Source organism: Myxocyprinus asiaticus, chromosome 34 (assembly GCF_019703515.2).
Source record: "Myxocyprinus asiaticus isolate MX2 ecotype Aquarium Trade chromosome 34, UBuf_Myxa_2, whole genome shotgun sequence".
NCBI classification, from domain to species: Eukaryota; Metazoa; Chordata; class Actinopteri; order Cypriniformes; family Catostomidae; genus Myxocyprinus; species Myxocyprinus asiaticus.
The window spans coordinates 10,854,295-10,869,937 of record NC_059377.1 but is presented as its reverse complement, the minus strand read 5'-3'; the positions used below and the strand labels follow the sequence as shown (position 1 = coordinate 10,869,937).

At 39.0% G+C, this 15,643-nt stretch overlaps 2 protein-coding genes across 3 annotated transcripts in view; both read left to right on the top strand.

Annotated features, from left to right (window-relative positions):
- The window catches only part of LOC127424929 (glucocorticoid-induced transcript 1 protein-like), a 77,209-nt gene extending 65,603 nt beyond the window's left edge, over nucleotides 1-11,606 (top strand). For both annotated transcript variants that reach the window (XM_051670496.1, XM_051670497.1), the window contains 5 exons: nucleotides 1,459-1,611; nucleotides 1,711-1,857; nucleotides 3,416-3,626; nucleotides 4,251-4,371; nucleotides 6,962-11,606. In XM_051670496.1, the coding sequence (XP_051526456.1) occupies nucleotides 1,459-1,611; nucleotides 1,711-1,857; nucleotides 3,416-3,626; nucleotides 4,251-4,371; nucleotides 6,962-7,292 (963 nt within the window). In that variant the 3' untranslated portion in view covers nucleotides 7,293-11,606. The remainder of the gene's footprint in view (nucleotides 1-1,458; nucleotides 1,612-1,710; nucleotides 1,858-3,415; nucleotides 3,627-4,250; nucleotides 4,372-6,961) is intronic.
- Nucleotides 11,607-14,843: 3,237 nt separating this feature from the next.
- The window catches only part of LOC127425592 (regulating synaptic membrane exocytosis protein 3-like), a 115,985-nt gene continuing 115,185 nt past the window's right edge, over nucleotides 14,844-15,643 (top strand). The window contains exon 1 of the mRNA XM_051671726.1: nucleotides 14,844-15,017. Coding sequence (XP_051527686.1) covers nucleotides 14,903-15,017 — 115 coding nt within the window. The 5' untranslated portion in view covers nucleotides 14,844-14,902. The remainder of the gene's footprint in view (nucleotides 15,018-15,643) is intronic.

The following is a 15,643-nucleotide window of genomic DNA, read 5'->3' as shown; positions in this document are numbered from 1 at the left end:
GTAGCCACTCCTTTAGGGTCGTCGTCCTGTTGGAAGATGAACCTTCGCCCCAGTCTGAGGTCCAGAGCGCTCTGGAGCAGGTTTTCATAAAGGATGTCTCTGTACATTGCTGCATTCATCTTTCCCTCAATCCTGACTAGTCTCCCAGTTCCTGCTGCTGAAAAACATCCCCACAGCATGATGCTGCCATCACCATGCTTCACTGTAGGGATGGTATTGGCCAGGTGATGAGCGGTGCCTGGTTTCCTCCAGACATGACGCTTGCCATTCAGACCAAAGAGTTCAATCTTTGTTTCTCATGGTCTGAGAGTCCTTCAGATGCCTTTTGGCAAACTCCAGGCAGGCTGTTATGTGCCTTTTACTGAGGAGTGGCTTCCGTCTGGCCACTCTACCATACAGACCTGATTGGTGGAGTGCTGCAGAGATGGTTGTTCTTCTGGAAGGTTCTCCTCTCTCCACAGAGAAATGCTGGAGCTCTGTCAGAGTGACCATCGGGTTCTTGATCACCTCCCTGACTAAGGCCCTTCTCCCCCGATCGCTCAGTTTGGCCGGGCGGCCAGCTCTAGGAAGAGTCCTGGTGGTTCCAAACTTCTTCCATTTATGGATGATGGAGGCCACTCTGCTCATTGGGACCTTCAATGCTGCAGAAATTTTTCTGTACCCTTCCCCAGATCTGAGCCTCGATACAATCCTGTCTCGGAGGTCTACAGACAATTCCTTGGACTTCATGGCTTGGTTTGTGCTCTGACATGCACTGTTAACTGTGGGACCTTATATAGACAGGTGTGTGCCTTTCCAAATCATGTCCAATCAACTGAATTTACCACAGGTGGACTCCAATCAAGTTGTAGAAACATCTCAAGGATGATCAGTGGAAACAGGATGCACCTGAGCTCAATTTTGAGTGTCATGGCAAAGGCTGTGATTACTTATGTACATGTGATTTTTTTTTCCGTTTTTTATTTTTAATAAATTTGCAAAGATTTCAACCAAACTTCTTTCACATTGCCATTATGGGGTATTGTTTGTAGAATTTTGAAGAAAAGAATGAATTTAATCCATTTTGGAATAAGGCTGTAACATAAAAACATTTTGGAAAAAGTGAAGCGCTGTGAATACTTTCCAGATGCACTGTACCTAAACCATATTCCCTGATGGCAGTGGCCTCTTTCAGCAGGATAATGCGCCCTGCCACACTGTACATATTGTTCGGGAATGGTTTGAGGAACCTGATGAAGAGTTCAAGGTGTTGCCCTGGCCTCCAAATTCCCCAGATCTCAATCCGACTGAGCATCTGTGGGATGTGCTGGACCAACAAGTCTGATCACAAGTAACCATGACTGAGTAAATAACAAAGCAATGTTTCTGCAATTTATGTTTCAACCATTGGTGTGAATAGAGAAAGACAGATTTCTCTCTGTTCCTACATTTATATTTGATTCTCTCGCTCTCTTTCAGATCGCAAAGCTCAGGCTGCAGCTGCAGCGCAGTAAACAGGGCGGAGGCCGGCAGTGTAAGGACAGTAAAGAAAGTCTGTCGCCCCTCCAGTGTTGTACCAGCAGCACCACCGTCATCACTGCCACTACCATCAGCACAGCCAGCCAAGCTCCGGTCTGCACACACATCTATAATATCACTAAGTTCGGTTATAATATCCAGAACGTGCTGAATGTTTAGTCAGATGTGAATTTGAATTGTCTCCTCCTGCAGTCCATGTCGAAGCCAGCACAGATGCCACTGTCCAACATCACAGTACCAAAGCCCTCCATCTCCAGAGTGCCCAGCAGCATGGAGGGCATCAACCATGAGCTGGAGAAAGTCTTCATAAAAGACAATGGAGAGAAAGAGGAGCTGAAGGTACACACACAGCTAAAGTGTGTGAAAAAATGCACATCAAGATGTCAGCAGTACATCACAGTGCATTGAATTATTGTATTGCATACACTGGCAGTCAAAAGTTTGTGCACATTAGACTGAATTGGTGTCTCATGATTAGGGATGGGAATTGTAAAGAATTTAATGATTTCAGTTCCAATTCTGATTCCTCTTAAAGGGATAGTTCACCCAAAAATGAAAATTATTTTATCATTTACTCACCCTCATGCCATATCAGATGTGTATGATTTTCTTTCTTCTGCTGAACACAGATGAAGATTTTTGGAAGAATATTTCAGTTCTGTAGGTCCATACAATGCAATTGAATGGTGGCCAGAACTTTGAAGCTCCAAAAAGCATATAAAGGCAGCATAAAAGTAATCCAATACGACTCCAGTTGTTAAATCCATATCTTTCGAAGCGATATGATAGGTGTGGGTGAGAAACAGATAAATATTAAAATAATTTTTCCCTATCAATCCCCAACACTGTTTCTTTTGTTTTTTGCAATTTGCATTTGTTGTGCATATCGCCACCTACTTGGCTGGTAGGATAATTTATAAAAAAGGACTTAAATATTGATCTGTTTCTCACCCTCACTTATCATATCACTTCTGCAGATATGGATTAAACCATTGGAGTCTTATGGATTACTTTTATGCTGACTTTATGTGCTTTTTGGAGCTTCACATTTCTGGCCACCATTCACTTGCATTGTTAGGACCTACCGAGTGGAAATATTCTTATAAAAACCTTTGTTTGCGTTCAGCAAAAGAAAGAAAGTCATACACATCTGGGATGGCATGAGGATGTGTAAATGATGAGAGAATTTTCATTTTTGAGTGAACTATCCCTTTAATTGTTTACTTCCCAAAGATTAGTTTAGTAATGATTTATAATGATTAAAGGAAATTAATATGGATACAATGGGGATCAAGTTTAACTGTCCTTTGTCAATTTACCCATATTCACCCTGTATTATAACATTTGCAACATTTACAATCCAAATTAAACATGATAATACAACTTGATAGAGGTAACACAAGAGAACCCTGAGAAATATAATGATGTTAGATATTTTATATGATACCAGTAAAAGTTCAGCTTTGGCAGCCATAAAAAAATACTAAAACTAAAAAAAAAATCTATCTAAACTGAAACTGTGAAAACTAATGAAAATTAAAACTAATTTGGAATGACAAATGTAATATAAAATAGAAATAAAAGCTAAATTAAAAATCTAAAACTATAATAACACTGCTCCAGATGTGTTTTCAAAAGTTGAAGTTCTTTTAATTTGACAGCATTTTAAAAGCACTCTGCTCATGGCACGAGATGCAGACAAAGACGCAAAATTTGACAGCATTTTAAAAGCACTCTGCTCATGGCACGAGATGCAGACAAAGACGCAAAATGCAACACAACAGGTAAAGACAAAAGGTGTGTCCTGTGTAAACTGCCCCTCATAGATTCTGTTGTTGTGCGCTAGAAATTTTACGTAGCAAGATTGTCTAATTCTTTCTCTGTGACTGGCTCTCAGGCGCTCGAGGTTCCTGATGGACGCAGGGCTCCATTTCCTCCCCAGCAGCGCAGCAGCAGTAGTCGCGGTATAGACACTCAGACACCCTCAGTGCCTGGACGCTCCAGTAGCTGCTCCAGTTTGTCGCCCTGTCCCTCACCCGCATGCCCACCCCGCTCACACGACGGCAGTCCTTACTCCACTGATGAGATGCTGGACGACAGAGACAAAGGTCACTACAGACTTCTCACACATACAGTGTATACAAACAGTGAGCTGGATCCTCATAAACAAGTTTGCAAGAAGCAAGAACTAAATACTTGATCTTTGATTATAAAATATTTCAGAGTAAACTTTATGAAAACATTGTATACAATGTCATGTCAATGAAGATTTTGCATTGATGCATTAATACTGTACATTAACTGTGATTTTCATTTTAATTTGGTCACTAATAAATATCACTTCTATGGTACTGTTTTTATAGATATGCAGATCAATCTGTAAATTATGGATTGTATAATGCAGTACAGTTTTAGATTGTTAAAATGTCTACAATAATGACTCCTAAGGTGCATTGTATTTGTTTTGTGAGGTGTAGTCTTTACAGAGGGACTAATAAGAGGTTAATGTTAACTTGATAGTCACAAAATTATCATATTCAAGTTGATCAAGAAGCAATTTCTATGCTTCTTTGTACCATCAGAGCAGCTATTTTAACAGTATATTAAATGTTATCATTTGACATGTGGCCACATGGTTGGGATACTCACAATATTAGGTATGAATAATTTATGGTCACCAATTCTTAGCTTAGTATGGATCAAGAAAGTAATTTCACATTTTCTGACTGCAGATAGTGGCAGCAGTTCTCCTCTGCCTAAGTTCACCTCATCTCCAAAGCCCAACAACAGCTACATGTTTAAACGAGAGCCTCCAGAGGGCTGTGAGAAGATCAAAGTGTTTGAGGAAATGACGTAAGTAGAGCTTAATTTCTGTAATTAACCCTCCCTCTAGCTAAATTAAAGTTGCATGGAAAAATAGATTTAGAATGAAATACTATCATACTACTCCATAAAAACCACCATAAAAAAGCCAGACTACAGTTTGCAAGTGCACATGGGGACAAAGATCTTACTTTTTGGAGAAATATCCTCTGGTCTGATGAAACAAAAATTGAACTTTTGTCCATAATAACCATCATTGTGTTTAGAGGAAAAAGGGTGAGGCTTGCAAACCAAAGAACACAATCCCAATCATGAAGCATGGGGGTGGCAGCATCATGTTGTGGGGGTACTTTCCTGCAGGAGGAACTGGTGCACTTCACAAAATAGATGGAATCATGAGGAAGGAAAATTATGTGGATATATTGAAGCAACATCTCAAGACATCAGACAGGAAGTTAAAGCTCGGTCGCAAATGGGTCTTCCAAATGCACAGTGACCCCAAGCATGCCTCCAAATTTGTGGCAAAATGGCTTAAGGACAACAAAGTCGAGGTATTGGAGTGGCCATCACAAAGCCCTGACCTCAATCCGATAAATCTGAAAAATTTGTGGGCAGAACTGAAAAAGCATGTGAGAGCAAGGAGGCCTACAAACCTGACTCAGTTACACCAGTTCTGTCTGGAGGAATGGACCAAAATTCCAGCAACTTATTGTGAGAAGCATGTGGAAGGCTACTTAAAACGTTTGACCCACGTTAAACAATTTAAAGGCAATACTACCAAATACTAACAGTGTATGTAAACTTCTGACCCACTGGGAATGTGATGAAAGAAATAAAAGCTAAAATAAATCATTCTCTCCACTATTATCCTGACATTTCACATTCTTAAAATAAAGAAGTGATCCTAAAAGACCTAAGACAGGGAATGTTTTCTATGATTAAATGTCAGGAATTGTGAAAAAATGTATTTGGCTAAGGTGTATGTAAACTTCTGTCTTCAAATGTAGGTAGGTAGGTCGGTCGGTCAGTCAGTCAGTTGGTTAAAGGCAGAGACTATTTATTTTTGAGAGACAGGGCACTTCTATTAAAATGAATGGGAGAAATTGGAACATCCAACCAAGGAGCTCTTGCGCCCAACGGATGTAGAAAGGAAGTCCCGCCTTACAGGTAAAAGAGCCTATCACCTTTTAGCTATAGACATCGCCTGTCAATCATCTCGAGGACGCGCATGCACATAATCTATACAAGCCGGGAAAATTGCGCTTTTTAGTGTAATACAAGGTAAAGAAGCACAATTTTTGATACCAGTGTTGTCAAATTTTACTGCTGATTTGAAATATGTTATATAAACGTAAGCTTGGCAAGCAGTTTTTGAGATTTCGGTGTTCCCCCATGCAAGTAGATAGGAGCTGCACTGTCCTGGAAAATAGCCTCCCGGGAGCGTTCCAAAGATGGCCGACAGTGGATTGACATGCTAGAAAGACTTTGTTAAAGACCTTTTGTGGGTTTGTTTACATTAGAATTTATGACAGTTGGAATTTGAATGAATGAGCATTCTGTTGGCCCATTTGAACATTCCATCAATGTAAGTCTATGGGATTGTCTGCTGTGCGAAAACAGTAAGTCTGATTAGTTAGAAAATACACAGCACACTATTCCAGAACAGTCTGAAGGTCTTTGCCAAGTTTGGTGGATGTAGCCAGAAAGCTCTAGGAGGAGTTAAGAGTTAGATACTTTGGTCGTGGTTTAGGGATTTTGAAAAAATAAGAAATCAATGGGAGCTCAGGGCAAAAATGGCACCAAAATTGACTAAAATGCCCCCGAAATTAAAAAAGTGGGCAACAAATTAGCCTGCAACGATTTCCTGTTTTTGTCTGATGTAGTTAAAAATACATACATTGCAATCTTCATTTTAATTTTCACTGAACATTATTTGTAGCGTGCTGTCTGTCATGCAGATGTTGCAGAGTCTCCATCCATCCATCCATCCAATTTTGACATCAACATTTGACAAACTTTACCTGTGTAGTTACATTATATAATGCTTAAAAGATTATTAACACTGCTCATACCCACCCATGAAAGCTGCTGCTCTGAAGAACCTGGAAGTGGTTTTGGTTGCTTTTGTCCATGCACCCCCTCACAACACTTAAGCCCAAAGTATACTTTGGTCAGACATGAACGCTAGGCATCTGCGTACAGGACACGTGGCGCAAATTACGTCATCCGCAGAGTGCTCCAGCACTGAACGCGTGTGGCCAGCACATACTCTGAATGCGCAGTATGCACATGCGCCTGGAGTTATTTGCAGTAATTAGTGGGTCCATTAACTTAATCCGTTGCTTTCACGAAGCGCTAGAAGAAGATGTAATCGCTGCTAAACAACAAGAGATTAATCTGGAAACAACAAGTCGCCTGTGTATGTTTGCACAGTCATATGAAGTTACTTTGAAAGGCTAGTGTTCCACTTTACAGTGATGCTATGCGTACACGTCAAAACCAAAGTATACTTTGAGCTTTATGTCACGGACCCTATTGAGCTTTATGTCACGGATCCATATGACTATGGCGTGAGTAATTTTCTTCTCCAATGAGGTTTTATTTTCCCTTTCTTTCTCAGGTCAAGACAGTCTGCCACTGTCCCCCTGTTCTCCTGCCCTGATAAAAACAAAGTGAACTTCATCCCCACCGGCTCTGCGTTCTGTCCGGTCAAGCTTCCCGGCTCCCTGCTCCAGCACTCCAGCTCACAGCAGGAGGACGAGGCGACCCAGGACCCGCAGGCCGGTGCCAGCTCATCATGCCCCTTCACCCCTCACCATCACATGCCCATTCAGGTCTCCACCAGCACGAGCACAGACGACCCCCCGGATGCACTCGCCGTTTCACCCTCCCAAAAGCAGGAGGCGTCTTCAGAATCCCCCTCGCAGCCGCAGAACTTTGCAGTCAGCTAAAGTTGCACAGAGCTGGTCTCTGTCGCAACCCCGCCAATCCCAGGCTATGTAGAGGACATTTATGCACCCAAATTTCCTTCTATTTCTCTTATGGACCCCACCTTTGTGCTGAATCTTTACTATCTGCATGGCAAAGCAACTATGGCCCGAACAAAAATCACCAGTATGTTCAGAGCAAATGTTTTTAAGTGCTGATAAATGCAGCCAAAGGGTTAGAGGATGTGGCTATGCCGCGCTTTTGTGATTTGACAGGAACAGCGTCTGAAGAGCTAAATGGAACGATGCATTGTGGGAACAGGCTCCATGGACCTTAGAATATGCAAATCTAAAGTTAAAATGGCTTCACTGTTATCTTAAATGACATAAAGACATGAGTGAGCTATACTGCCCTACAAAGAGAAAACGCAGTAACTGCACCATTGGTGAAACTGTGGAAAAGGCTCTGTGGTACTGTAGTTACTGCAAATTTCAAACACGTTTTCTCTAAATCTAAGCATAGTTGAGTCAAACCAATCTGGACAGCTCATAGTCTAAGTGACCTGATTCTGCTCGTAACTCGATTTCGACAAAATATGTTGTTACTAAGTTTTGCCTTTGTACGGCAGGATAAGAGTCTCATCACCGAAATCGTATTGATTAAATTTGCCTATTAATAAGTTCAATCATATTCCAGATATTCCCGTTTTGCTTTTTTTAGATGTGGATGCGTTTGCAGGTACTTGATTAATTTGATCCTTGTTTCAACTCGAGCAACTGCACAGCTGTTTTTGAAACGCAGCTTTTCTTTCATGTGTGCTTAAAATTTAAGCAAAGTGGCTTTTGTATAACAGTATATTCAGACAGCGCAAAATTGAGGGGTTGCGTTTTAATGCACCATTGATTTATAAGGAAAACAGATTAAAGCTTTAAGGAAGGTCTTAATAGCGCCAGGGGCATGCATTTGAAGCTGATCGTATGTTTTACATTTAAATTATGTGTCGTGTTTTCTTTCAACATCCACAGTATGAATAAGCTCTCTCTATCAATATATCTATAAGAAAAAAAATCTATATATATATATATATATATATATATATATATATATATATATATAAAGAAAAAAACCTTGTTTGAAGTTAAAACCATGCATTGCTGTGTTATGTACATTATGGAAAATGAGCTATACTCCACAGGTTTACGTTTACACGCTATCCAGGTTTCCTACCTTCTGACAACATTGCAAAAATATAGAAATATGGAAATTATAAATAAGTACAAATAACAAAGATTTTTTGTTTGCTCAATTTGTTGCACAGTGTCCGCCTGTGGCCTCGCTTTAGGTGAATGACTTGGTGTTTAAACTCAGGTAATTTGGAATTTACGTCCCCATTCAGATCAGCCTCAGCACCTTTCACTGTTCCTATCCTGTCATTTCCTGCATTCCATGACATTCCTTGTTGGGACGTGCTGTCTGGATGACGTGCGATGATGGGCTGCGTGAAAAACTGATGTAGCTGAGAGGCCAAGGGTGTTGGTCAGACACACTGTGGGTGCTGTAAACATTAGAAAGGCCATGTTACCCCCATGGACCAGAGGCACTTATAATATTACCATCTAATCTGAAACATCTACTGTTCAAAACTACATGTGAAAATTCCCAATACATGCTACTGTATATTAAAGTGTTTAATTGCTGGATATACAGCTAATAACTATTCTAAAATCAAAAGAAAGTTTTGTATAAAACATGAAACCTTTTTTATTGACCAGTACAATTTTATTTGCATTGTGACATAATTTTCATGACATTTAAGCTTGTTTTGCCCTCAAATTCTCATTACTATAATGAAATGAAAAAAAAACAACATTATTATTATTACTGTATTACAGTGAAGAAAATCAACATGGACACAAATATCACATTTCTACAAACCTGACACATGCATTTTAAACTAGATTTTTAAAAGATTTCCAAATTTTATCATCTTGGACAACCTTATTTTTCAATGTCATAAATAATTTACAGCTGAAATAATAGATTATTACTTTTTATTTTCACAATACAGTTATTAGGAATTGGGGGTTATAAAATGAATAGTTTCAAATTTTGATTGGATGAGCTACGTTCGAAGCTGTTGTTAAAATGTTTATAAAAGCACACCTGTGATTGCACATTCTATATTAATGTGTCAAGTTGCTATGTTTCTTGGCAACCGCAAACAGCCTACGGTTACACTAATGAACCACATTACTTGGCGAAATATATTTTTTAATGTTGATAATTATTAATAATACATGTTTATTGATAATTATTAACTATACATGTAACTGTTTATCGAACATCGGTGTGTCTTCTATCATATTTCTGTTGCCACTGTATGAAAACAATAAGCCATTCGAGGCCATGCATTACAGTGATTTTACTATGGGTAAAGAAGGTTTTAGGCCCTTTGCATGCGTCACTAACAGCCTCGAGTGGTTTATTGCTTTATTAAAATTGCCCCTAATTGGTATGAAAATAATGTCACAATGCTAAAGCATCCTAATGGTACTAAGTATAGGCTTCATTTTCTTTATGCAAAATACATTTTCTTATTTTTTTTTTTTATTTTTTTTTTTCTGTTCATTTTGGGGTGAAATATATCCTAGACATGATCTTGAGTTTCACCCAAACATTGGTTGTTCTCATTGTTCAGCCTTAGTCACAAAGAGGGTCAAATTACAGTAATTGAATACCAAGCCCCAAATATTTAAATCATTCCATGCCTAAACGTTTTGTCATTTTCAGTGAAAGAAAAAACACTGTTGTTTTAATGAGTGTCTACACATTTACTCTAAAGTACATATTTATGAATATGTTGCTGTTGTGACAATGAAAGCATGCTTTTATCATTTTTACTGATCATGAATTGACCTTCCTTTGGGTTTTTTGTCTCCATATTCAATTTCAATAATCAACATTTTATCCATGAGCTAGTTACAGGCAAGCATGATTTATCAGAGAAGGGTTTCCTAGTCTCAAAGCAACATTTCTATATTAACCAATGTCAAATGTTAATGTACTGTGCTGTTGAGATTTAAAACGATTAATTTAGCCATCTCATAGCCATTTGTAGCCACTAGCAACACACATATTACATGATCAATAAAGGCTTTAAAAATGATCAATGCACCTTATTTCAAAAGGCCAAGTAGTTTACTAAAAGATAAGAACAGCTGTTATTTTGATAAGCTAAGAATTTAATAATAATGTGGATTTGTTCAGTCTGTGAAAAAGCAACCATCTGTGTGCTGTATTTTGAAATGCTTGAATAGTTTGACCATTACATCTTCATTCCATACCTTTTTGACTATGGATCTAAATCGGCATACAACCTGTTGATAAAGCCATGGATTGATATTGAAACCAGCACTGGCCATTTGATCACAGCACATTAGTTGGCAAGCCATCCTGTGGAGATGAATTTGTAGAACAGGTGCATATGTCAGACTGACTGACTGTTCACACTCAATGGCAATAAATAATTTTGTTGTCGTGACTAAAAACCAGGTGTTTATATAATGTGTGTGTGAGTGGTGAATGGAGAAAATGATTTGTTGTTTTTGAAGGGAAAACTATTTACTGAGGACTCATTGACAATTGCAATGCCTGGAAGAAAACTATTCATAATCAAAATTTCTGAAAAGTAACTCCTTTTCTTGAAAAAAAGCAACAAAATGGGTTACAGTGAGGCAATTACAGTGGAAGTGAATGGGGCCAATGTGTAAACGTTAAAATAATACATGAGTTTTAACAGACGAATTAATGTTAGTGCTTAAAATAAAATTATATGCTTCACATTTCTGCCTTTAAACCTTCCAAAAATTAGCCCCATTCACTTCCATTTTAAGTGCATCACTGTTTGATGTTTACTTCTTTTCTTTATTTTTTTTAAAGAAAAGGATTATTCATGGTAATCAACTTTATGCCACAAATGCTGTTGATTGAGCTAAACTTGTATTGAACCCGGAATATTCCTTTAAAATGCTTTGGAAGCACTTCGCCTGCCTTTGAAATCGATTATTCTTGGCTTATCGTTAATGTAAAAAAACAAAAACAAAACACTTTTATAGCTCTTTTTTTTTTCATGCGGTCTTGCCATCTGCACGGCACAGGCTGCTGAGCTGGCATAAAGTTTTGCGTAGGTCCACTGTCAATGTGACTGTACAGTATATGAGTGACAATATCAAAGCTACACTTTCTTCAACTTTTAGCCCAATGTGGCTAATTGTTTCCTTATTTCAATAAAAGGAATATTGTGACTTATTTAAATAAAATAATCAGCAGAATTAAAATGCAGTCTCCTTGCAATCTTTTCTTTGATAAATAGTCACTTGTTTTTAGTCTGTATGTTTTTTATACACAGTGGCAAGAAAAATTATGTGAACCATAACACATTAGACAATCACAATGTGTTTAAGCCAGCAACACACAAACAATTACAATCTTTAATGTCTTTATTGAACACATCCCATTTAGCATTCACAGTGCTGTGGAAAAAGTAAGTGAACCCTTGTTCGATCCTACTTTGGCAGCTATAACCTGAACCAAGCGTTTCCAGTAGATGCGGATTAGACCTGCACAATGTTCAGATGGAATTTTGGCCCATTCTTCCTCACAGAACTGCTTCAGCTCAGCCATATTCATAGGATGTCTTGTGTGAACGGCTCCTGAGGTCATTCCACAGCATCTCTATTGGGTTAAGATCTGGGCTCTGACTGGGCCACTCCAAAAGGTAGATTTTATTTATTTATTTATGTTTTTGAAGCCATTCTGTAGTAGATTTACTTCCATGTTTAGGGTCATTGTTCTGCTGCATCACCTAACTTCTACTGACCTTCAGCTGGTGCACAGCCACTCTGGCATTATCCTGTAGGATATCTTGATAAACTTGGGAATTAATTGTTTCCTCTGATGGCAAGCGGTCTAGGCCTGAAGCAGAAATGCAGCACCAAATTATGATGTTGGGATGATGTTTTCATGTTAGTATGCGGCGCCCTTTTTATGCCATATGTAGTGCTGCATGTTCTTTGTAAAAAATTCAACCTTAGTTTCATCAGTCCACAGAACATTTTTCCAGTGGCGTTGTGGAGTGTCAAGGTGGTCTTTGGCAAACTTCAGGCGCACAGCAGTGTTTTTGTTGGAAAGCAGCAGCTTCGTGGTGTCCTGCCATGGACACCATTCCTGTTTAATGTGGTCCGTATAGTAGACTCATGAACAGAGATGTTACCCAGTTCCAATGATTCCTTTAAGTCATTAGCTGTCACTCTAGGATTATTTTTTACCTCTTTGATTATTCTACAGTGTGCCCTTTGAGTCACCTTGGCTGGACGGCCACTTCTAGAGAGAGTAGCCATAGTACTAAATCGTCTCCATTTATACACAATTTGTCTAACTGTGAAGAGATGAATATCTAAGATAACTTTGTAACCCTTTCCAGCTTTATGCAAATCAACAATTCTTGATCGTAGGTCTTCAGAGATCTCTTTTTTGTGTGGCATGGTCCACGTCAGCAGATGTTTCTTGTGAATAGCAAACTTAAAATGTTTGAGTGCTTTTTATAAGTCAAAGTAGCTCTAACCCACACCTCCAATCTCATTTCATTAATTGGATGCCAGGTTTGCCAACTCCTGATTTAATTACATTTTGTTGATGTCATTAACCTAGGGGTTCATATATTTTTACCAATCTAAACTGTGAATGTTTGAATGACGTATTCAATATGTACAAGAACAATAAAATAATTTGTGTTAGTAGTTAAAACAGATTGTGTTTGTTCAATATTGTAACTTAGATGAAGATCAAACTACATTTTAAGATATATTTATATATAAATGCAGGTAATTCCAAAGGGTTCACATACTTTTTTTTGCCACTGTATAAATTTGTAGCCCAAAATAAATTATCTTTAAAAAAAACAAAAAAAAAACAAAAGGGGCCTCAGATTGTTCCTGGGAGGCAGCAGATGCCCTAAATCCATCCCCACCCTAATCCTAACCATATGGAGCCTTTAAGGCTGAGTACCCTGCAAGGAACAATCAGTCACCTTTTTCCCATCATAAAAAAAAACCCAAAAATATTAATAAAAAAGCAGATGTTTTAAAAAATGTTAGCACTGTTCCTTTCCAACAAAAGTATACAATGACCAGTGTTGGGTGTAATCTGATTACAAAGTAATTTGTTACTGTAACTGATTTATTTTTATAGTCAAAAGGTAGTGTAATGCCTTACATTTTTTATTCTTGTAATCGTTTTATTGTTCTTGACTTTCATTCAAGGTAATTACTTTTAAGTACATCCCTTCACACACATTTCTAAAATAATATTATAAGTAGAATACATTTAAGTTATGTTCATATGTTCACATGTACTGTACGTCTGTGTCATGAAGACAATGACAACAGAGGTAAGTTGAACCCAAACGCAGGGATTTTATAATGGCACAATGCTCAAAACAAAGAAGGTAAACAAACAGAAATAATTCTAAAGAGAGTCTTTCTAATGATAGCTGGATGAAGAGGAGTAGACAATGTGTTCTCAGACGAGACCAGGCAATGACTGTGTGGAGTGTGTGTATAAGCAGTGTGCTGTTAATTAGGAGATGAAGAACAGGTGTGCAGGTTAACAGGTTAACTGGTGTGAAGAAACCAGTGAGAGCGTGACATTACCCCCTTCTCAACATGGTGCTCCGGCCCCTAACCCGCTGATCCTGCACTATTCATTCAATTGTTTTCAAAAAATATGCATATTAAATATTCGCTAATGTTCTATATTTAATGTACAATGATCATAATTTAAGGCAAGCAAGTCGCAGATAAATGCCCCTTTTCTGTGGAATTTAGCATCGGATTTGGAATAGATTAAGTATTTTAAATGGGTCGCATAAAAACATTTTTTTTTTTTTTTTTTTACTGTTTTCTGAAGATTGGTTTCTCTTTAGACTAGTCGGTTACAAAACTTCCATTTAAACGACAGTCAAATTAGTGGCGCACATCCCTACTCCAAACCCATTGTGTCATCCTCTCCAGCGAGATGTCTTTGGAGAGCGAGTTGTAAACATGTCGATAGTTAGTAAGTAGAGTTGGCTCATTCCATTGACTGGCAGCAGCAAGAATGCGGATCTGCAAAGCATAATCCGTCACAGAGAAGGAGCCCTGATGCAGCCTAGATAGCTGCTCCCCAGCTTGAGTATTCTGCATCGGTTGTTCGAACACTTCGCGGAAATGCTGGATGAAAGTATTGGCTGAAGTGAGTACTGGACCACCCTGGCTCCAGATAGTGGAACCCCATTGAAGGGCTTTCCCAGACAAAAGAGAGATGATATATGCTATCTTAGCTTTCTCGGTGGGAAATCAGTCGGGCCACATTTCAAATGCTAGAGAACATTGCAGAAGAAATCCATTACAATTTTCAGGAGTGCCAGAACAAAATGTGTGGCCAGGGGAGTAGAGGAATGATGTACAGCTGAAGTATTGGACGAATTATTAGGCGGTGAAACTAAGTTACCCCTATCGGTGGATGTAATGCTGGTCGCACTGGAGAGTGGAGCTGTGGGTATTGCCCGAGTCAGAGCATCAAGGGTGGCTTCAATATGCTGGAGCATTCTATAATGCCGTTGAAGCATCGTTTCCTGCGTGGAAAGATCTTGCTGACTCCCTGTAACAGGGTTCCAGAAGAAGGAAGTGGGAGCTGGGGTTGCAGTCCAGGTAAATCAGATTTTATTCTCACAATTCAAACTCAAAATCTGCTTACCAGCCAGTCTCTTTTCTTTTGCACACACAGCTTCTCTACTAACAATAGACTGTACAACTTATATCAACACTAAACTGCTTTCCAGCATTCCACTTCAGGGTGTGTGTGCCTCAGACTCTCCCTCTCGGTCTGTCATTCTGCCGCTCTTTTAAAGCCCGTCTCCACCGTCACTGAAATGGGACACAGATGTTTAATATCAACAATCACCAGGTGATGGCCCTTACTGCTTCATCTCTCCCCACTGACAGACACACGACCATGTCCCACTCCACACTCCCGTTGGGTCCATGTTACGGTCTAGTCTTCTGTCATGATGTAAGTTGAACCCAAACACAGGGATTTATTGATCCAAATACAGCATAGACCAACAATGGCACAATGCCCAAAACAAAGAAGGAAAACAAACAGAAATAATTCCAAATTATTTCCGCTCCTTTGGGGTGGATGATAGTGGAGAAGACTCTACTACGGTGCATCCCTCCTCCTTCCTGGGTTTCGGCACCAATGTAACAGGGGTAAAAGGGGAAAGGAAGAGGCGAGAGCAGGATGAAGCAACAAAGTAATATTTAATTAAACAAAA